Source organism: Condylura cristata, unplaced genomic scaffold, assembly GCF_000260355.1.
Source record: "Condylura cristata isolate star-nosed mole 26May11 unplaced genomic scaffold, ConCri1.0 scaffold00012, whole genome shotgun sequence".
In the NCBI taxonomy this organism is placed as follows: Eukaryota; Metazoa; Chordata; class Mammalia; order Eulipotyphla; family Talpidae; genus Condylura; species Condylura cristata.
This window is the reverse complement of record NW_004567113.1, coordinates 52,294,186-52,315,052: the sequence shown is the minus strand read 5'-3', so window position 1 is coordinate 52,315,052 and position 20,867 is coordinate 52,294,186. Positions and strand designations below refer to the sequence as shown.

Below are 20,867 nucleotides of genomic sequence, written 5' to 3'. Positions count from 1 at the left end.
GAGAGGCTTCAGTTTATTACCCTGAAGAGAAAGCAGCAGAGGAAGGCTGCTTCCACCTGAAAAGAAGAGACTGATGATTAGGAGGATGTGGAAGAAGTAAGTTCTAGAACGAGTGAAAACTAGTCTTAGGCAGAGAGCTCAGGCCTCTGTCTGAAGCAGGGTGAGAGGTGTGGATGTAACAGCCAGTGTGAGGGAGGAGAAGGGTGAGAGGAAATAGAGAAGAGACTGATGGCAGCTGAAGAAATAAAATCTACAAGACAAGTATAGCTTAAAGAAAGAATCACAATTTCAGCGTAACCGAAAAATGTTAAGAGGAAGCTTTGCCAATGGCACTTAGAGTTCCATGAAAATGGAAAACTACAGAAACACAGGCTGCCGAGTCACAAGGCAGCACACAAGATGCACAGGCCCCGGCACAGGCAGCGTTACAGATCACGGGTTCGCAGGCAGGGTTTGGGCCAGCCGGGACCTGTGGGTGGAGGGACCACCCAGCTGGAGCCACACATGACTGGAAACTGATCGTCAAAAAACAAAAAACAACAGTAAAACTAAACTCCAGTTAGCAAATGAAAAACTACAGAATAAATCTGCTGATTACAGAAAACATATTAAAATATTTTGAAGTAACTAACCTGTCAAATGCAGAATCTGAAATGTTAGTTTGAGTGAGATCCAGATGCTCCAAATTAGGACAAAGCTCTAAAATCTGCCTAACCTAAGGAGGAAAAAGTCACCATGAAGATCTGCAGATACTTAAGTTACCTGGGAGATAATTTTCAGTAAATAATGTAATTTGGCGGTTCTCAACTTCTGTACATGTAAAAAGTACTTTGATTCTGAAATATAAAGAAACAATCTAAGCTGAAACCCTAGAGAACTATCTTAGCAACATGAGCCCGAACCCAGGAAATCTGTATTTTGAAGGCATACCCAGGCAGAATCTGACATGGGACATCACAAGACACACTTTCCTGAGGCAGTGGTCCAAACTCACTGTCCCTCTTACCATGATTCACATGCTATGATGCGAAATGAGGCTCAGGCACTTCACATCTAGAACACTGAACAAGCTGCCTAACCTCTCCCGGATCCCGTCTCCCTGCCCATACTTTTCCCTGCCCATACGTGCAGACGATGACATCTGCACTATGCAGAGCACAGAGATCACTGACATGAAGTCACACCCAGTCAGGGTGTGCACCGCCCCACCCACAGGGAGACACACCACAGGAGGTGGTCATTTCCTCTGTTAAACTCAAGGAATAAGGAAAACAAGTTGAGATCAGTGCAACTTTTTCTTAACTCTCAAACTAGTGATAATTTATACATACCATTTTGCTGGAAACTGCAGAGCTGTATGCTAAGACCAATGTTTTCACAGAAGTACCAACATAAGGTAGAACATTGTGAATTAAGCCATGGAGTAAACGTTTCTCCATTTGTGCAATGCTGACAGCAATCGACTCTTCAGCAGACTCCTCTGTAAAATGAATTCAAAAGTCTGAGAATTGATACACAAAGTGGTAATTAGACTTACTTAAGAAATCACCTAATCTGAAGTACTCTTTTGCTATCCTTAAATTCCACTATATATACAAAGCAAGTTAAATGGACAAGGTCTCACTCCCCTGATTTAGTATCTATTTTTTTTAAAGATTCATTTATTTATGTATATAAGAACTGGGGTACAGGCCAGAGGAGCAGGGGTTGAGAGGATTCACCAGAGACAGAGTGGGGAGCAGAACAGATAGATCCACTAAAATACACTGCTAAGGGAAGCAGCGGGCATCAGGACTTAGTATTTAAAAAGTCTGACATCAACTACAAAGAAACAAAAAATACACATTCATTTATAAAGAGAATGATGACTTTTTCATATGCTTCAGGGTTGAAGGTGATTTTCAAATCAATTTTCTTAGGTAAAAGAAAAAAAAACTAACTCCACTTTCAGATGCTGTAAAAAGTCCTGTAAAAAAATACTAAACTCATTTAAAAAAATAGTAAGCATAAAGAAACGCAGAACATCGAAATAAAAATCACCTACAATAAAAAGCATTTTAAAAAGACTTTTATTTATTTATTTATTTGTTTATGCATAGAAGAACCAGGGTGTAGGCCAGATATATGGTGCAGAGGGTGAGAGGTTTCACCAGTGACCAGTGGGGAGAACAGGTGACGTGACTGAAATCCACTGCTGAGGGGAGCAGCGGGGGAGACAGGAGGAAGGGCCGCTGCGCCATGCGGGTAGCTCCCTGGCCGGGGATCGAAATAAAGCCTTGGTGGTGATAGTGCTGAGACTTAACCCCATCCCAAGGAGAGTCCCCAGTAAAAAGCATTTTATGAAATTTGTGATTTTTATCTACACGTGTAAAGATGAACACAGAGCTTAGAAACTTGGAAAACTAAAGTAGTTCGGTCATAACAAACCAGAGAATTTTCAAGTTAAAAAAGAGCATGGTTTTGTTTTTTCCTCAAACTTCTAGTGTTGTGACATTTACAAGATGTAATTGTAACAACAAACACAACCCAAAAAATTACAAATTTCAATTCAATATAATGGAGAAAAACATACTGACTACTCTAAAAAGAAAGAACTAAGAATTCTATCACCTTTCTATGGTCCAACTACTATGCTTCCCTGAAGGCCTAACCTGAATGTCCCTGTACATAAAGCAGCAACAGAATAAATTTAGGAATTCTCATTTAAAACAAAATTGAGTGTAGTGACAAAAGAAATGAAAACGAAAAGAAGTTATGAATGTTATTAATGGTTCTGTTTGTAGATAGTAACCTAACCTCCTCCACTAGACTAGTTAGACATGTCAGTCTAGAAAAAAATAACTTTAGTGAATTCTAATTATTCTACTATGAATTCTATTCCAAAATGATTCTTTTGTTTCTGTGCCCTTATTTAAATAAGAACTGTTCATTATGAAATGTAAAAAATGGGATGTTTACATACCATGGAAAACAAAAACTTCTCCAACATTAGTCAAGACAGTAAACTTAAAAAAGCACAACATGGGCCCTCCCTGGTGGCGCAGCAGGTTAAAGCACTGCATTGAGAAGCTAAAGCAACTTCCTCATGAGTTCGATTCCTGCCTGCCCCGAAGGTGACCATATGGCGCGGCAGACCTCTCCTGACCCGCCCGCTGCTCCCCTCAGCAATGTACTCCATTGATCTGCCTGTTCTGCTCCCCACTCTGTCTCTGGTGAAGCCTCTCGCCACCCCTGAACCTCTGGCCTGTACCCCAGTTCTGTATGTACAAATAAATAAATCTTAAAAAAAAAAAAAAGCACAACAACAGGCCGTCCCTGGTGGCACAATGAGTTAAAGCACAGCACTACGAAGCTAGGCAAAGCTAGAAGCAGCTATTTCAGCAAAAGTTTGATCCCAGGCCAGGGTGCTGACCTAAAGGGCACGGCAGACCTCTCCTGTCTCACCCACTGCTCCCCTCAGCAGTGTACTTCGTCTATCTGTTCTGCTCTCCACTCTGTCTCTGGTGAATCCTGTCACACACCCCCTACACACCTCTGGCCTGTACCCCAATTCTGTATGCATAAATAAATGTTTAAAAAAAAAAAAAGGCACTACCAATGATGGCAGGTTCACACCAGCTCAGAAGCAGTATTACTGAGCAACTAAACAGGCCTATCACCTTAGGAAGGCACTATCATTATGGCTTAAGCAGCTGTCTTTTTCAAAATATAAAGGAAATGGGCCCACCCTGTTGGCTCAGTGGGTTAAAGCACAGCACTAAGAAGCTAAAACCACTGCAGCATGAGCTCAATCCCTGCCCCGAAGGTGACCCACATGGCGCGGCAGACCTCTCCTGACCGCCCGCTGCTCCCCTCCCTCAGCAGTGTACTTTGTCCATTGGCCTGTTCTGCTCCCCACTCTGTCTCTGGTGAAGCCTCTCACCGCCCCTGCACCTCTGGCCTGTGTCCTAGTTGTGTGTGTATAAATAAATAAATCTTTTAAAAAAAAACTAAAGGAAACAACAGGTTCCTCTATGGTTGTTTTGAGGCAGTGTGAAGACATACACTGAGTGAAAAACCTTTAAAACTCTTAACATGGGTATCATGAATTGCTATTACTAATTATTACCATGATTATCCAGCTTGTAGAATGGATAGAACAAGTCTTCCTTAGTATGACATCTGAGCAAGGAGGGCACCTTCTTGAGGTCTGTGCTCAAATTTCTCAAAGCAGCTTACTGTTTTTTATGTAAGCATCTTGGGAATAAAAATTCCCTAACAAGTTCAGTTTTAAAGGTAAAAAAAAGTCATATCCATTAGTTTTTTAATATTTCATCAGCATTTAGCAATTACCATCTAGAGTAATAGCTAAGATTTGTTTCCTCTCCCATACTCCCAAATAGTATCATTCTGAACATTAGTTACAGCATTTTTCAATATTTACCTTGAAATAAAAATAATATTCTAAATTCTCCCCTGTTCCTTGAGGTTAGAGACACTGTCTTACTCACCCTAAACTTTCCCTCAGTGCTCGATGAAGGGCCCCACTACCTTTTATATTTTATAATTCCTTATCATTCACAAAGAATTTTCATGTATATGACTTCCTAATTCTACAATGACCTCATGAGGTAAGTCAAAGGAATGCCTACCAATGAAGACAGTTTCATCACGCTCCTTCCTCGGGCTACACATGACTCAATAAATGCTGCTGAACTGACAAAATGGTTCTAAAACACACTACAAACTAGAAAACTGTAACCTACATTATTTCAGTGGGGAGACAGTTATCATTCCCTGTTCTTCAAGTATTTAAATATAAAATAAACTGAGTAACAATCCCTATACCCATTTAAAAATTACTTTAAGCAGAATAAAGTTTAAATTTCTTATTCTTTCTTCAAGTTTACAAAATAATAACTTAAAAACATCAGTTCCTTGGCCCTCCCTCCCAGCGGGTTAAAGCACTGTACTGTACTAGAAGCTTAAGCCTCTTCCGCATGAGTTCGATTCCCGCCTGCCCCGGAGGAGATCCGCATGGCGCGGCAGACCTCTCCTGACCCGCCCGCTGCTCCCCTCAGCAGTGTACTTCATCGATCTGCCTGTTCTGCTCCCCACTCTGTCCCTGGTGAATCCTCTCATCCTCCGCATCTCTGGCCTGTACCCCAGTTCTGTACGAATAAATAAATCTTAAAAAAAGTTTCTTTAGAAACTGACATTATGTAACTCAGAACACCAATGACTGTAGATACTTAACTACTTAATAAAGAATTAAATGCTAAAGCACCTTGTGGTTCTCTCTGGTAGCGCAGGAGTTAACACTCAGCACTGTCACCAGCTGTGGCCTGAGTCAGATCCCTACCCAGGGAGTGACCCACAGGGCGCGGCAGACCTCTCCTGTCACGCCCGCTGCTCCCCTCAGCAGTGTATTTCATTGAATCCACTGACTCTGTGAATCTTTTTACCCCTCCTGTCCCTCTGGTCTATACTCCTTCTTGTATACAAAAATAAATTGTATAAAAACTGTATAAATCAATACATAAAGCACTTTGTAATAGCACAGCTTACCAGATTCATCTATATCGGCATCTTCATCCCACTCCTTAAAAGCACGGTACTCCTCTCTTCTGCTGCTCTCCCACTCCTCATCAGGTTCCGTGTCAAGCTCTGTGGCAGGACCACTATACCAGTCACCTGCTCAACAAACAAGCCAGTGAGAGAAACAAAGCAAGATCGGAAAGGCTAACATTACAAGCCACCTATTTTAAATAAAATCTCTGCACTCTAAGAAACAGGCCAGATACTGGTGGAAATATTTAACAGGTTTAAAAACTACACCTAGATAAAGGATTTCATGTCAGACACACTAGAAGAATTATGAAAAATAACTATCATTAATCCTACATAATTTTTAAATCACTGAAAACCACCTAACCTTCTCCTCCTTTGTAGCTTCTGCTGGCTCCAGCAACACCCCAATTTAACTAATGCAAATGGAAGCAAGCCTTTGTGCTCAGGAGTGAATTAGTCAGCAAAACAGAAGTAGATGGGAGCAGAAGACAAAAGAAAGGAGTAAGGTAAAGCAAAAACTCACACATTGTGAAGTAAGAGACAGGGCAAAACTGATTTGCTGAACTCGTAACTAACACGGTGTCCACATCAGGACTCCTCAACCTTGCCACTGTGGATACCAGGCGCCAGGCCTACAATATAGGTGGGTCTCCCTGGTGGCACAAGGGGTTAAGACTCAGCACTCTGAAGCTGTGGGCAGACACTGCAGCATGAGTTCAATGCCCACTCAGGGAGCTGACCCACACGGCACAGCAGACCTCTCCTGTCTAGCCCACTGCTCATTAAATCTGCCTGTTCAGGTAGCAGTCCTCTACCCACCTGTGACTATGCAGGTGCTTCTTTCTACCCACTCTGCAAGGCAGCAGCCCTGACACCTCCCTCAGTAGAGGCCGCTCTCTGAAGGCTACCCACCAGCAACCATGCAGGCCTCTCCAACAAAGCTGTCCTTTCTGGGGCAGCTCTTCCTGCCCGATTGTGTCTATGCAAGCGTCCTTTAAACCTACTCTTTAAAAAAAAAAAAAAATCCGCCTGTTCTGTTCCCACTCTCTGGTGAATCCTCTTACTCTCCTCCTCCCTTACCCCCACCCCTCTGGCCTATACCCCAGATCTTGTATGCATAAATAAATGAATCTTTACAAAACAAACACACACACACATATATATGTAGCAAAGTATTTGAAATACCCGTATTTGCCTTATTTAACTTTTCACTTTGTATTTCATTACCCTACAATATGAAGTTATTCCAAATAAAATCAATGGTTCCCTTCACCTGAATCATCTACCCAATATTCCAAAGAGCTTCATTCAAAAGATGTTAGAAACCTAACAGCAGCATATTTTAAAAGTATGTTAATGTACAGTAATACACATTAATGTAAAAAAAAATTTAAATGGCTCATAATTTAATTAAGCAAGTATATTTATACGTCAAAGTATCAAATAATAGAAAACTAAAAAAAAATGTGGATTTTGAAGTTAAAATTCATTTAGAAGGAATTATTTCAACTCAATGACAGAAAAACATGCTGTTCATGGCATCACCCCGGGTAGCATTGTATGTTTGTGTTGTTGCATGTAAAATTAATTTCCCATGGGCCCTCCCTGGTGGCACAGCGGGTTAAAGCACTGCACTGAGAAGCTAAAGCCACTTCCGCATGAGTTCGATCCCCGCCTGCCCTGGAGGAGTCCACATGGCGGGGCAGACCTCTCCTGACCCGCCCGCTGCTCCCCTCGGCAGCGTACTTCATAGATCTGCCTGTTCTGCTCCCCACTCTGTCCCTGGTGAATCCTCTCACCCTCCACATCTCTGGCCTGTACCTCAGTTCTGTATGAATAAATAAAATATATCTTTTAAAAAAAAATAATTTCCCATGATGAAATTAATGAATATGAAATTGCCACTTATAGATTAGCAGTCACAAGAGATGTACTGAAGACAATATCAGACTCAGTTGTTTTGATGCTGTAGCAAGTAAAGTACCCAGGCCCCGTATTCAGTTATTTTAGCCACTACCAAAAAGAGACATTCCAAATACTCTCTAAAATTGGCTCTAAAATTCCAATTGTGAAATTTACTTGTCCTGTATTTTAAAATACTCACCCTAAGTTATTCTGAAAATCTATCAGTTTTATTATTAGCTTATTAAATATATTAGCTTTTTGTTATTAAAATTCTTAATCCCCCAAATAGTCAAAAGGTGGAAGGAGCATTAAAAAGTAGCATAGTTTTTATTACCCATCAACAATTACCAACATTTTGCCAATTAGTATGCATTTCCTCCCAAACCATGTTCCTACTTATTTCAAAAGAAATGCACACATTACATAATTCACCCGTGAGTACATCAGTACTGCTAATTTGTCAAAAGTGGATACAAAGAACGTACCATCTAACCATAAAGTCTACTTTTTGGTTAACCTTTCAAGAGTTTCCCTCCCTGGCTTTGCCTATTAATGTCTGAATATCCACCCCACACCCAAAAAAATTGGTAGAAATATTTTTAACACAAACTGAAAGTCCCATTTACCTACCTCTGGCCCAATGAACTGGGTAAAGATGTTTCCAAAGGGATCCAGTTTTTGCCAGCTGAGACCATTTAGTGCTAACTTGACTGCACCGACATAATTCTTGAGGATTAAGATAACTGAAAATTGACAGCATTACCTCCGGAGGCAGATGGGATATACCTGTAGGTTGTTCTGACACTTCTGCTTCTGCAATAAAAAGAAACACTTTACTATGAGAGGGCGCAAGAGCAAATGCAGTAAGAAGTTACAATCGCATTTCAATAATAAAAACCCAGTGCCTAAAGTCCACTCTTTCCTGTCTGCAAGACGTGGAAAGGACACAGAGCGGAGCAGCGGTGACATGGATGTCGAGCACACGGAGGGTTATGCTCTCCTGGTCCAAATCTCACTTCATCAGTGGGAGCCACAGTGATGATGAGCCACAGAACTGACTTCCTCTTACTGGGCGTCACAGGAAAACAATACTCACTTTGTAGCCAGAGCAGCATCATTTAAAAAAGGAACCCGACAGGTTATGCGGCTTTGCACCGAGTCCAGCACGGTCAGATTATGAGATCCCCAGGACACCCTGATGACACACGGCACCGTCCCCACTCACGTGCCAGCCCTGCGGTCGGTGTCGCCCCATGGTCCTGCGAGTCTCACAGCTCATGTCCAGGTCCATGAGCTTCTCGAACCTACACAAGCCCCACCACCTTAGACTTCCTGAGCCAGCCGCGGCAATACAATGTAACTATTTCCAGGGCTGGTAGACATTTATCAGAACCTTGTCAGCCACTGGAGAGGCAAGGTGGACAGACTGTAGAAAACAGTCACTGGATGACCAGTTTCCATGTTACCTGGACTCTGTGCGTTTCCTTTCCACGTCTTGCAGTCAGCAAGGATGGCCTTCCGGCACTGGATTGTAATTATGCGACTGTAACTGCTTACTGCCTTTGCTCCTGTGGCCTCTCTATTGAAGTATTTCTTTCTATTGCAGTAGCAATTTTCCAAAAGCAAAATGCAAATGAGGTGTAAAATAATACAACATATAAAGGATTCTTGAATAAAGCACTATGAAAATTGTGAGTACCTGGTATACCTGATTTGTCCTCACAAAGCAACTTAAGTATAGAAATACCATGATCAAATTACTTAAGCCTAACCCTTTTAAAAAGGAAATTTTTTTTGAAATACAGCTGTAATTTGCTTTGAAGGAATGGGAAAATTAGATGTAATAAAGGTAACGCTTTTAAATCTGAGGTTGTAATTACAATTACACCAGACGCAACAGGTCTTAGCTTGGTGTCTAAGGCTCAAGCTGCCTTTCAGAGGAAAGCACACAAGCTTTATGGGTTTAATTATAGCTTAACCTAGAAAAACATTTTTGTTTCAACATGCACCTCACCTACTTTGTTAAATAATAAGAAAAAAGGACCCATTACAGATAATTTTAAGCTAATCTAACAAAATGCCATTGCTGTTGCCCACACAGAAGGAACCAAATCATTTTTAACTACCCTAAAGATGCCCATTTTCTTTAACGGATTTCTAAAAGGCAAAGCTACCAAAGATAAGAATAAACATGAGGACACAGTCCATGCCGCGGGGGAGAAAACCAGGTCTGTCTGAGTTTTTCATGTTTTCCCACCGTGACTGTTCCTACAAACGCGCGTCTCACACTCACTGCTCTGCGCTCCAGTGGACGAAAGGTAAAGCCCGTGAGGGCGAGGACAGAGCCAGCGTGAGAGCCTGACCCGCTTCCCAGCTGACGGGAAACAGCGCAGGAACAGCCGCCCGGCGAGGCGCTCGGGAAGCCAGGCGAGGCCCGGCGCTCTCCGACTGGGCAGCCTCCGGCCTGGCAGCCTCCGACCGGGCAGCCTCCGGCCTGGGCACAGCCACCGGCACGTGCTGCCTCACGTGCGTAGTTACTCCTGGAAAGCCAGTTCCTCGTGAGACCAGTCTAGCAGGCCAGAAACAGGCCAACAACACTCACTTCTAAAACAGAATCTGTATCTTCGACTAAATTTGTGCTTGAAAGTAAGTGGCTTACAGCACTCAAGCAGAATCTGCAGATTAAAAGAGGGGGAGGGGATCCGAAGTCCCCATGGACAAGGTGCCGAGGGCTCGCAAAGGGCTCGCTCGGCTGCACAAACCGGCGCTGCCTCGCCGCGTCCCACCTTTATCTGACTTCTCATCCTCACAGTACTTCAAGAGCTTCTGCCGCTCTTCGGCCTGGTTCCACAGGCTGAGCCCCCGCAGGAGCCCGGCCGCGTCCTCCTGGGAGCAGTGCTGCGCGATCACCTTCTTCTTGATGTCCTTGAGCTCCTCGTAGGTGAAGTACTCCATCAGCATGGGCTGAAACACCTGGATCAAGCAGCACTGGTGAGCACGGATGCCCAGCTCCCCCTCCTCTCCCTGCTGACTTCACCTGGCTCGAGGACAGTGAGTGCAGGACCAGATGGAAACCTCTGGGGTTTTACTGCCGAGCCAGTGTGGCCAAGAAGAGTGGACTAGTAGACAAGAACCAAGCGATCCTTCTCTGTGGTGTCTCCAACTAGTTCCTTTGAAGCATCAGAGCGAGAAGTTTTCCTGTTCAGAGCCTGACACTCATTTTCAAGATTGCTCATTTAGAAGGACCCAAGGAACTGGTGCCTTCTCGTGGTCAGACATTTCTGTCGGTTAATGGCCACTGGGGCACCAGAATCTAAGGCACAGAGTGGTGCCCAGAGAACCGGCGCCATAGAAGTCTCACTCTGCTGAGACCCTGAGCTGGTCACTATCAGCCGAGAGACTTCTTTTTTGAAACAGATGCTTAAATTAAGCCCAACCTCCAACTGCCACAATCAGAGTACTCAGGGATGGAGACTTCTTTCTGTTGTTGGGGTTCCTGGGTCTCCCACAGACTGAGAACACAACTCCAAGGAGCTTAGCGGCTTCAATGCTGCCTGAACATTACAGCGACCCGCAGAGTCTATAAAATCTAGCCATAGCCCCCCTGATTTAGCTGGCCCTGGAAAGGGCTTAGCAGCACTTTTTTAAAAAAGTACAAATCTGATTATAAGGTGAAGCCAAAGTTAAGAATCATAACAACTACCTTACAGCTTGGTCACACTGCCAGTTCCCTATAAATTACTTTTCCAATATTGACCTTACTTTTGAGAATTAAGAATCTGAAGAAGTTTTCACTCATTCAATCAGTGATATCCTAACATGTGAGTACTAAGGATAAAACTAAGTTTTATACCACTTAATTGTTAAAATCCACTACTAAACAGGGAACATTAAAAACCTTTCAAACTTAGCATGAAATACACAAAATACTGAAATGTTTATAAGGTCCTCTAAGGTTATACCATTAGGTTGGCATACTCAATACTGCCATCTACGTAAGAAAATATATGTTGAGTCAATGAATTAAATTACTTATTCAATGAAAAGCAACCCCGCTCTGAAGGAACTAATATACTTTTTCTACCTTCTTGGTTTTTGTTTTTGGTTTTTTTTTTCCATTTCCAAAAATCAACTGGTGGCTTTTCTTCCCAGGCATTATTTTGAAGCATTAAAGGCAAAACATTACCTGTAAAATCTCCTAAGTCAGGATCCCAAAGGGAAATTAAGCTTACCTCCTCTTCTTCTTTCATGTGAGGAAGAAAATCTCTTGTAAAAGCCTCCAATCTCTCTTTCAGCTGTTTGGCATAATTTAATTGCTCATATTCATTCTAAAAACAAATAAAAGACATTTTGCTTCACTATTTACATTGTACCTGGTCCTAAGAAGTCAGTTTAAAATGCAACGAAATTTCAGAGAAAAAACCAGGTTGACAAATAACAAAGTGTTACCTCTACTTTTTCTAATACAAAGAATGTCCTTAAAAGAGCTTTTGTTTTTAAAGATTTATTTATACTTGCAGAACTGGGGTACAGGCCAGAGGTGGGGGAGGGGGGTGAGAGGATTCACCAGACACAGAGGGGAGCAGAACAGGCAAGTTGACAAAGTACACCACTGAGGGGAGCAGCGGGCGGGTCAGAGAAGGTCTGCAGCGTCATGTGGGTCACCTCCTGGGCTGCCAGGGATCAAATTCATACTGCAATGGCTTTGGAGAGCTTCATAATGCGGTGCTTTAACCCACTGTGCCACTAGGGAGAGCCCTAAAACTGCTTTTAAAGAAACCCTGAATTCCTTTAGTAATGTGATCTCAGAATTTTTCCTCCCCTACTCCAAAATCTTTTTTTTTACATGTCATATAAAGAACTTAAAAACAGCAAGTGTTTGCTCAAAACCTCTATTACTTTCTGATTCATATATATGTTGTTTGTGTACCTGTGCAGATCTCTTTCTTACTGCAGCTGTGAGGAGTCCACACAGCCCCGAGTCACTGCAGAATCCCTTTAAGGGCGCCTGGCAAATGCTCCAACTCAAACCCGGTCAGCATGTCGTGATGTTATTCTGACAGAACACTACAGGTGCTCTGAAGGCAAGGAGCTCACCACATCTCGGAATAAACTGCCTAATTCCAGACAGCGGGAAAGAACTAAGAAGTTCTTCCTCATCAGAAGCAGGATGCTATCTCCTTGTAACTTATCTACCACTTCCTGCCCTCTCAACTTAAAGTGTGTGAAAAATTTACAGAATATATAAACTAAGGATCTGGGACTATTTTATCTCCACTGAGTTCTCACTAGTCTCCTAACTCTGGGACTCATTTTTTCAACTGCTCTCCAACATACAGCCAATGTCCTACTCTCAGGGCTTTACACATTCCCCTACGCATAACCAGAGCTTCCATTTCCACCAAAATGCTAATTAATAATTATTAAATTTGCTCTTCCAAACTGAAGTAGTCCCCAGGTAGGCTTCTCTACTGATAAATGCCCACCTGGATTAACAAGCAGTTCAAACCAACCTGCCCAGAATGATCTTTATGCCCCAAGTCTCAGCTGCCCTTCCTAGAAAAGTCAGATTTGATTCTCCTTAGTTCATTTTTCTCGTCCCTTTCCATGCAATGGCTACTTCCCAAGAATTTGATCTCCTACATTATCCTCAAATGTACTAGGCACACTTCAGTTCAAAGCTAAGCCGTTTATTGAAATCAGAAGTCAAAGCACATGCAGACATCGCAGGCACCTAAGTGAGCACCCCCCAGCCTGGCAGGGCCCAGGCCCTCTCCCTCGCCCACCGCCAGGGAGTAAGTTGTGCTCTTTCAGAAACTACTACAGTCATTTATATAAAAGACCTCCTGTTGAGTCTTTTATCCTGTAATATATAATTAAGAAAATATCGCTACAGCATTGTCTTCAACTACGCAAAGCTATCTCTTTAAAGTGATTCTATTTAACAGACCGTATTCCCTAACATAGGGAAAGGACAAGTCTGTAACAAACATTACAGTCAGCACTCAACTTTAAAGTCAGTAAAATTTATGAAATTGTTTGTTCACTGCAAGGAACAATTTACCTTTAGTCACCAGCAACTGCATTTGTGACAGCTTTCTGAAAACGGTCGACAGTAACCGCCTTATGGTCATTACAATCTCAACACTGGCGGCACGGGAGCAGCCCTCGTGGCGAATCGTGCTCGCAGTAGTGAGGAGCCGGCCTCAGACCCTCAGACCCGAGTCCGCAACTATGCTCTGCCCTTGAGCACCATCCTGGGCCGTCCTTGGCCCTGTTAGCTCAGTTTTAGCAAAAAGTCTGCTGAGTCAGATTAGCCAGAATCTCTCACGCGTGGCATCGCATCATTCTCTATTTCTTTCCACCCTCCATACTGCATCAGAGCCTGCTCAGCAAGGCTCTCCCTACCTGCTGTTCCTCTCAGCATCTCCCTGGCCCCCTCCCTTCCTCAGCTATGAATGCCCACTTTTCCTTACTGTGTTCAGGGTTGAGCTGAGTTTCTCTTCCCTATGCGAGGCTCCATCACAGCAGTCTTTCTTTAATGAAGTCTCCCTTACTAATGTTAACACGCATCAGAATACTTTTTTCCTTAACATAACATTACTATAAAATGCTAGCAAGTCTGGTCAGTGATATGCCAGATGATGGTACAATCTGTGGTGATAAAATATGCAATTTTGTAACTCACCTTAACATTCTTCAGTCCTTTTTCAAAGAGGCTAAGCATCTCGGAGAGTTTATTATCAGAATGTACATTATAAATGGTCTGGCTGCGTTGCTGAAGCAAACCAATAATGTATTCATTTTCAATCTGCTCGTGCATTTTGAACTCCTTAAAAGTAGCATACAGAGACTGCAGAAGAGCCCGGAAATCGTTGTTGTTGGAAAAGTTGGTTTTAGAAAGCTGAATTAAAAAAAAAAAAAAGATAAATACATGTGAACACAAGCCAGTAAGAAATATTTAAACACATTCCTCTTTAGTTTTGTACATAAAAAAGTACCTCCCTTAACACTTGACTACCTTAAAGTACAACTAAAAGGAATTCATAAATTAACAAGTTATAATGGTATAATAGAGTACTGGCCAGGAAGATGTCTTGAAGGGCCTGGGGTTATAAATAAGCAATGCATGCACATATAAACCACTTAGTCTAAAGAGGAGATCTGGGACTTCCCTAGTGGAACAGGAGTTAAAGACACAGTGCTATCAAGCTTTGCAGTACTGCAACAGGAGTTTGATCCCCAGCCAGGGAGTGACCCACATGGCACAGCAGTCCTCTCCTGACCAGCCAGCTGCTCCCTCAGCAGTGTGTTTCAGTCAGTCTGCCTGTTCTGCAACCCCCTTTATCTCTGGTGTATCCTCTTACCCTCCACACCTCTGTCCTAATAATCTTGTGTGCATAAATAATCTTTTAAAATAAAGAAGTAAATAAAGAGATCAGAGCAGACACTCTCGAATCTACCATCCCATCTCTCTGAATCTACCATCCCATCTCTCTGAATCTACCATCCCATCTCTCTGAATCTACCATCCCATCTCTCTGAATCTACCATCCCATCTCTCTCGTTCTCTCTCATAGGTATGTTTACATAATGTATACATACTTAACACAAATAATCCAGAGTTATATGTAAATATTAAGTAGCCATGTTAGGAAAATGTGATAACTACTTTTTTCTTTGTTCAAAATGTTATATACACTGTTTATGCTTCCTTTACAAAGTAAGAAACTCAAAAATACTAAATAGCTGGTTTAAACTTTAATGAGTCTGAGCCATCAGGAAATAATTATAAAGTATTGAGCTACTTTACAGTAACTAAATGCTTAGCAACTTGTAACAGAAATAGTACTTTCCTAGGGAAGAGCTGCTGCCACCGACAAAGCTGGAGTGCCAGCTATGAGCAAAGGCACTGGGGGGAAAACACAAACCCCGACAACAGAAGGAAATGACACGTGGTCATTTCTAATTCTACTACTCAAGCAGAGAAAACGACTATCGGGTATAATTCTACCTTTTACATTTAATGGCAAATCCAATTTTTATTCAAAGTAATATTCAAACCCATTACTTCCAGTGCGATATTAAGTCCACTTTCCATTACATCACTTGAAGGGGAGGAATCCAGTTAGGTTCAAAAACAACAGACAGGTAGAAGGTGGTAGAAGGTCCTCCCTCCCCAGACCTACTTTGTAAAGCTGATCTCTGGTTCAGTCTAAATGGAGCATTCCAAGCATTCCTGATTGCCAGTTCTCAGCAGGAACTGTGACAAAGTATCAGAAATGCCCAGTTCCTAAAGCAAGAATTCCACTGTACATAACAGAATTAACTAAGTATCTTCTGTAAAAAGCTATATAGGTTAGGTCTAACAGAGTCAGATTCGCTAGGATAGGATCTCAGTTCTACCATTTACTTAGCTATGTAGTCCTGGGGGAGTTACTTTTCTCCCTCAATATCTTAATTTCTCTTTGATGTCAAATGGGAATAATAAGAGCATCTGTACTTCCCATGGCTGCTGTGAAATTCAAATGAATTGGTACTTAATAAATGTTAGGTAACATCATTTTGAAAATTAAACATTATTTTTATACTCATTAATTTTTTATTCAAATGTTTAATAACAGTTATAACAAGCACTTGGAATGTATCAGTAAACAAACACCTCTGTGTTTATGGAACTTACATTCTAGTGAAGGGAAATAAGATGTGAACATTAACCACAATAAATAAGCAAATTACCTAGTACAAGAGTTCTGCATAAGACCAGACAACAAACACTTCAAGTTTTGCTGGGCATACTGTCTAAAGCAACTATTTAAGTCAGCTGTTGCAACACAAACGTAGTCATATGAATAAATATGGATATACTTCAATAAAACTGTATTTATGAACACAGGGTTTGATTATATAAAATCTTCACAGGTCATAAAGTGGTAGTCTTTGGGCCCACCCGGTAGCACTAGGGTTAAGGTCTTAATGCTATCAAGCTATCAAAAGTCACTGCATCATGAATTCAAGCCCTACCAGGGAGGTGACCCACATGGCTCTGCAGACCTCTCCTGTCTCCCTGCTGTTCCCTTAGCAGTGGATTTCAGTAGGTCTGCCTGTTCTGCTCCCCGCTCTGTCTCTGGGGAATCCTCTCACCCCCTGTACTTCTGGCCTACACCTTAGTTCTTGCATAAATCCCAGACACTAGTAGGATCTGGAATATGCCCAGGCTTAGCTATTCCAGGTACTATACTCAGTATTTTTATAAATTATTTAATTCTTACAGCAATCGCTGCTGACTGTATACGTTTTATATATTTGTAACTTATAAAACTTGAGGTTCTGAGAAAATCACTTAACCAAAACCAGGTAACAGCCCACAACGTCCCTTCCACTTTAAAGCCTATGCTCCCGCCATAAGATCCAAGAGGAGTGCAACCAGAAAACAGCTTTCCCAAGCCAGCAGGGGGACTGGCAGAAAGCTTGGTCTCGGGGCCATTCTCACCAGAGGGGCAGGCGGAGCCCGGCAAGTGCTACCGCCATCTAGTGGGAAGCCAGGGGCAGGCTCGGCGCCAAGGAAGCACCAGGCAGCCCCACAAGGAAGAAGGATCTGGCCCAGGTGCTCTGGGGGAAACGCTGCTCCAAGAAGTGTTTTCCAACCATTTTCAATCAAGATGTTTGGCATAAGACAAGGCAATCTAGACACAAATCCTAGATAACACAAACCCTTCAGAACAAATTTTGGCAAACAGTAGTTCCCTCTTTAACCTGCATGTACTTTTTGTGGTTTTTTTTTTAATGTTCTTTCTGATCTATACAGTTGACGTCATGACCCACCTAGAGGGTGACAGAACATGTTGCAAAACACCGAGCTACAGAAGGCCCTGAGCTCCTACCTGACACCTAGCAGACTAAGAGCAGCCTGCACTGAACAGGATCAGAGTGAACACACCTACCAACAGCAACGAGGTGCCTCCGGTATTTGAGAAAATGTGTAACTGTCTCAGTCTACAACCTAAAAGCGTACCGTCTCGTTTAACCATCTTAAAGACCAGATATTCTCAAAACAAATGAAAAAACTGTTACAGAACAACCCCACTATGAAATGGGTCCTCACCCTCGTACTTAAAAGGGACATATAATGAGATGCAACTGCAGGCACACACCAAAAAAGGTTAATAAAGGGTTTATTTACAAAAAGGGGAAGTGGAGAGAGGAATAACCCAGGGAGAAAGAGAAATCAGTGAACGTGTCCTACCAGTTCCGCTGACCCAACAGCAAGTTAAAGGCCGGAGAAAGGCCAGGGACCCCCAGGCCACGTTCTCTGGGCAGACCCCAGCCTGGCTGCTTAACTGCACCCTCGGCTCCCAGCAGACCTCCCTCTGGTGATGGTTTTCTGGGATGTGCAATCCTGAGTGTGTGGAGACTCTTCAGGACATCCTCTTCCCCAACAGAAATGTGGCAAAACCTCAAACGTACTGCCTCAAACTATTTTTACTTTTTGTCTATTCAGATATGCTTCTACTAAATCAAGAAAGAATGACAGTGAAAAAACCTTAGTAACTATCTGGTCAAACTCACTTCACAGGTAGAAAAACTACACCCCACAGGTGAGCTGTTTTGCATAAAATCCACCCAGTAATAAGGAGCAGACCCAGCAAGTTAAGGCAAAATACAACTTCAGAAGAGAAGAAAATCCAAACATTAAAATCCAGGCTCCACTAATTACCAGTTGAGTGAGTTGGGTTAGTTTCCTAACCACTAAGTTTATTTCCTCATCTTTAAATGGGGGATAATGGTTGTCTCCTAGGGCTCTTGTGATGATTAAGACAAATGGCACGATCATGTAGGAAGAACTCATTCAATTCCTTTCCTTCCTCTCCTAGCTGTCAACTCCACATGCCCTCCAGTGAGGCAATCGGCCCCTGCCAGGCAGTAAGAGCCATCAACAGGTATGAAAAAATGAAAAACTAAAGGAATTCTTCTTAAAGCTACATGCATTCAATTAAAAAAAATGTTAATTACTCTGAACTGACTTCCTTCTTAGGACCTTGGTCATAAAACATCCTTCTTCATGAAATAATAAAAGTAGATAGCACATTTTTACCCTTATCTGAAAAACGTGGGTAAGCCAGGAGGCCTCCACCACTCCAATTTTTTATAACTGACTTACGAATAAGCCTGGTAACCTGCATGAACCACAGCCCTCCCACGCCACCACCAGGGCTCTCCTCTCAGGAGTCAAGGCACTTGACGGCCGTCTGGCACCTCCATGCAGGCTAGCGATGCTCCTCCCGTGCTGTCAGCCAAGTGTGCACCCACCACAAACTCTGAGAGAAGAGGGACAGCCTGCACTGCCCACACAGGCTATTCCCAGGCCGCCTGACAGCAGACCCGCGCTCATCAGCACAGTTAGCACAGGAAGTGTGGAGGCTTGGAGGCCCACTGCGAACCGCAGCAAGCTGGAGAAAGGCGTCACCCAATGCAGATTTCCACTAAAACTTTAAGTTGGAAGATGGGTTAGCAAAAAGACTGTAAAACATATTGTTACCAGAAAAACAAATTCAGAAATAACTACGGTTTCAGACTAGGAAAATCAAGCTCAGACGCATGGCCTGACCTGGGCTTCGTGACCATCTATTACTAACTGCTGCTATGAATTTGACCTATCTAAGCCAGGCCTATGAGCCCAATGAGAAAGCAAAACAGCCCTGCCTTTCAGCCCTCAACAGACTGTTACTGGACACAGAGGTAAGAAGCCTTTTCATAAAACCTCGTATAAAAGGAAATCCACAAAACTTAAATTTAGGAACTAAATACCAAAATTTGAAATGGCCTCCATGTTCAGCACATGTCAATCCAATAATCAGTTTCTAAAATGTATCAGACTTGAAAAGTTTGACTTCTTTACTGGCACTCTAAGTCAAAATTTAAAATACATCAAAATAACATAGTTGTACTTTTTTAGTTTGAGTATAAAATACTTCTCATCTTGTATAGTTTTACGGCCGGTTGTCTGGGTTGCCTATCCCTGGTCTCTACAACCAAAAAACGGTGAAAGAAAACTTGAGGTAATAAGTGAATAGAAACAAATTGTCCTTAGAGGACTATGTGGTCATCATAAAATACTTATTTTTCCATTTTAGTTCCCAAAGAACTTACAGCAGTGATTCCCACTGGTTAGTGCTATCAATGAGGTATCAGGATGTAGAATTCCTATTTTTGTTTTGCTTGTTTTTCCTAAGTCACCTTAGTATTTGATCTGCAATTCAGAAAATCAGACTGTTATTATTTTTGATGACTATCTACAACAATCTCATTAACTACCGCTAATTAGTTCAGAATCAGTGAAAATTTCACCTTACTGCACCTCAAGTTGCAAACAGTTTTTTAGTTCCTGCAAGAGGGGCAATCCACTGCAAAGAATCTCATTTGACTTGTGGCTTTTAAATATAGCACTGTATTTTCAAAATGTGCTCTGATGCTCTCAATTACCAGGTAATGACACACAGGGTCAGTGGCTGACTTCTTCAAAGTTTGAGTAAGGCTTGTTAGTCTCGTACTTAACAAAATAAATGTGTGATTCTTAACTATTTTGTAAGACTGAGTCACAACCCTTTGGAAAATGATGAAAGCCACTAGTGCCCAGAAAATGTACACATGCCCAAAATTCCTCTAGCAGTTTCAGGTGATCTCAGGAGCACCTCGCCCAGGCTAACCTGGGTGAAGACCTCACAGTCCACTACTCCACACTCAATTTCCCTTTTCGATTTTGAGAAAGTAAAACATCTCCCTGTGGTGTTTTTCTTTTCTATAATTAAGGGATGTCAGAATAGCTAAACTGCAAAAGCAAAAAAAAAAAAAAAAAAAGGTACTAACAGTCCTGCTAACTCACAATTCCAGGTGCGGGCAGTTCAACTGGCTACTATTCCCTCTCTCCGGGCAAGTGGCTCTCCCCCCTGGCCCCACCCTGGCACACCAGACTCACCTGGGAAACTCAGCGTTACACTGGGTGCCAGGTCCCACCCTCAAGACGCTCACCTGGGGGCTCAGGATCTCTGAACAGCTCTCAGTGTGATTAGGACCCGCAACCCGGCTGAGGCCGCTGTCCTAGACTCTCCTGGCATTTAAACATGCACTGAACCAGGCATTTTTTTTCACTTTTTCAAGATGGAGGGAGGGAAAGGACTGGACGGAGTGCGTTTCAAATAGCTGGTCCTGAGAGCGGGCTCCACTGGGCGCCCTGGGCAGCCTCGAACCACCTCGGGGCTTAGGAACCCCTCTTTCCTCTCAACAGTCTTCACGTGAGGCTGTTTCTGAACATCCATAAAAGTTGGTTTCTATACTTAACCCACAGTGCCTTAAATGCTTTTTATCGGCTTCACCTCGACACCATCAGACCTGTCCCGAGCGCTCAAGAGGCC

At 42.6% G+C, this 20,867-nt stretch overlaps 1 protein-coding gene across 1 annotated transcript in view; it reads right to left on the bottom strand.

Annotated features, from left to right (window-relative positions):
* The window catches only part of FBXL5 (F-box and leucine-rich repeat protein 5), a 36,273-nt gene extending 15,770 nt beyond the window's left edge, over positions 1-20,503 (bottom strand). The window contains exons 1-8 of the mRNA XM_004681395.2: positions 20,485-20,503; positions 14,144-14,359; positions 11,688-11,783; positions 10,242-10,428; positions 8,086-8,268; positions 5,548-5,673; positions 1,332-1,480; positions 633-715 (exon numbers count right to left, since the gene is read on the bottom strand). Coding sequence (XP_004681452.1) covers positions 633-715; positions 1,332-1,480; positions 5,548-5,673; positions 8,086-8,268; positions 10,242-10,428; positions 11,688-11,783; positions 14,144-14,278 — 959 coding nt within the window. The 5' untranslated portion in view covers positions 14,279-14,359; positions 20,485-20,503. The remainder of the gene's footprint in view (positions 1-632; positions 716-1,331; positions 1,481-5,547; positions 5,674-8,085; positions 8,269-10,241; positions 10,429-11,687; positions 11,784-14,143; positions 14,360-20,484) is intronic.
* Between the last annotated feature and the right edge of the window lie 364 nt (positions 20,504-20,867).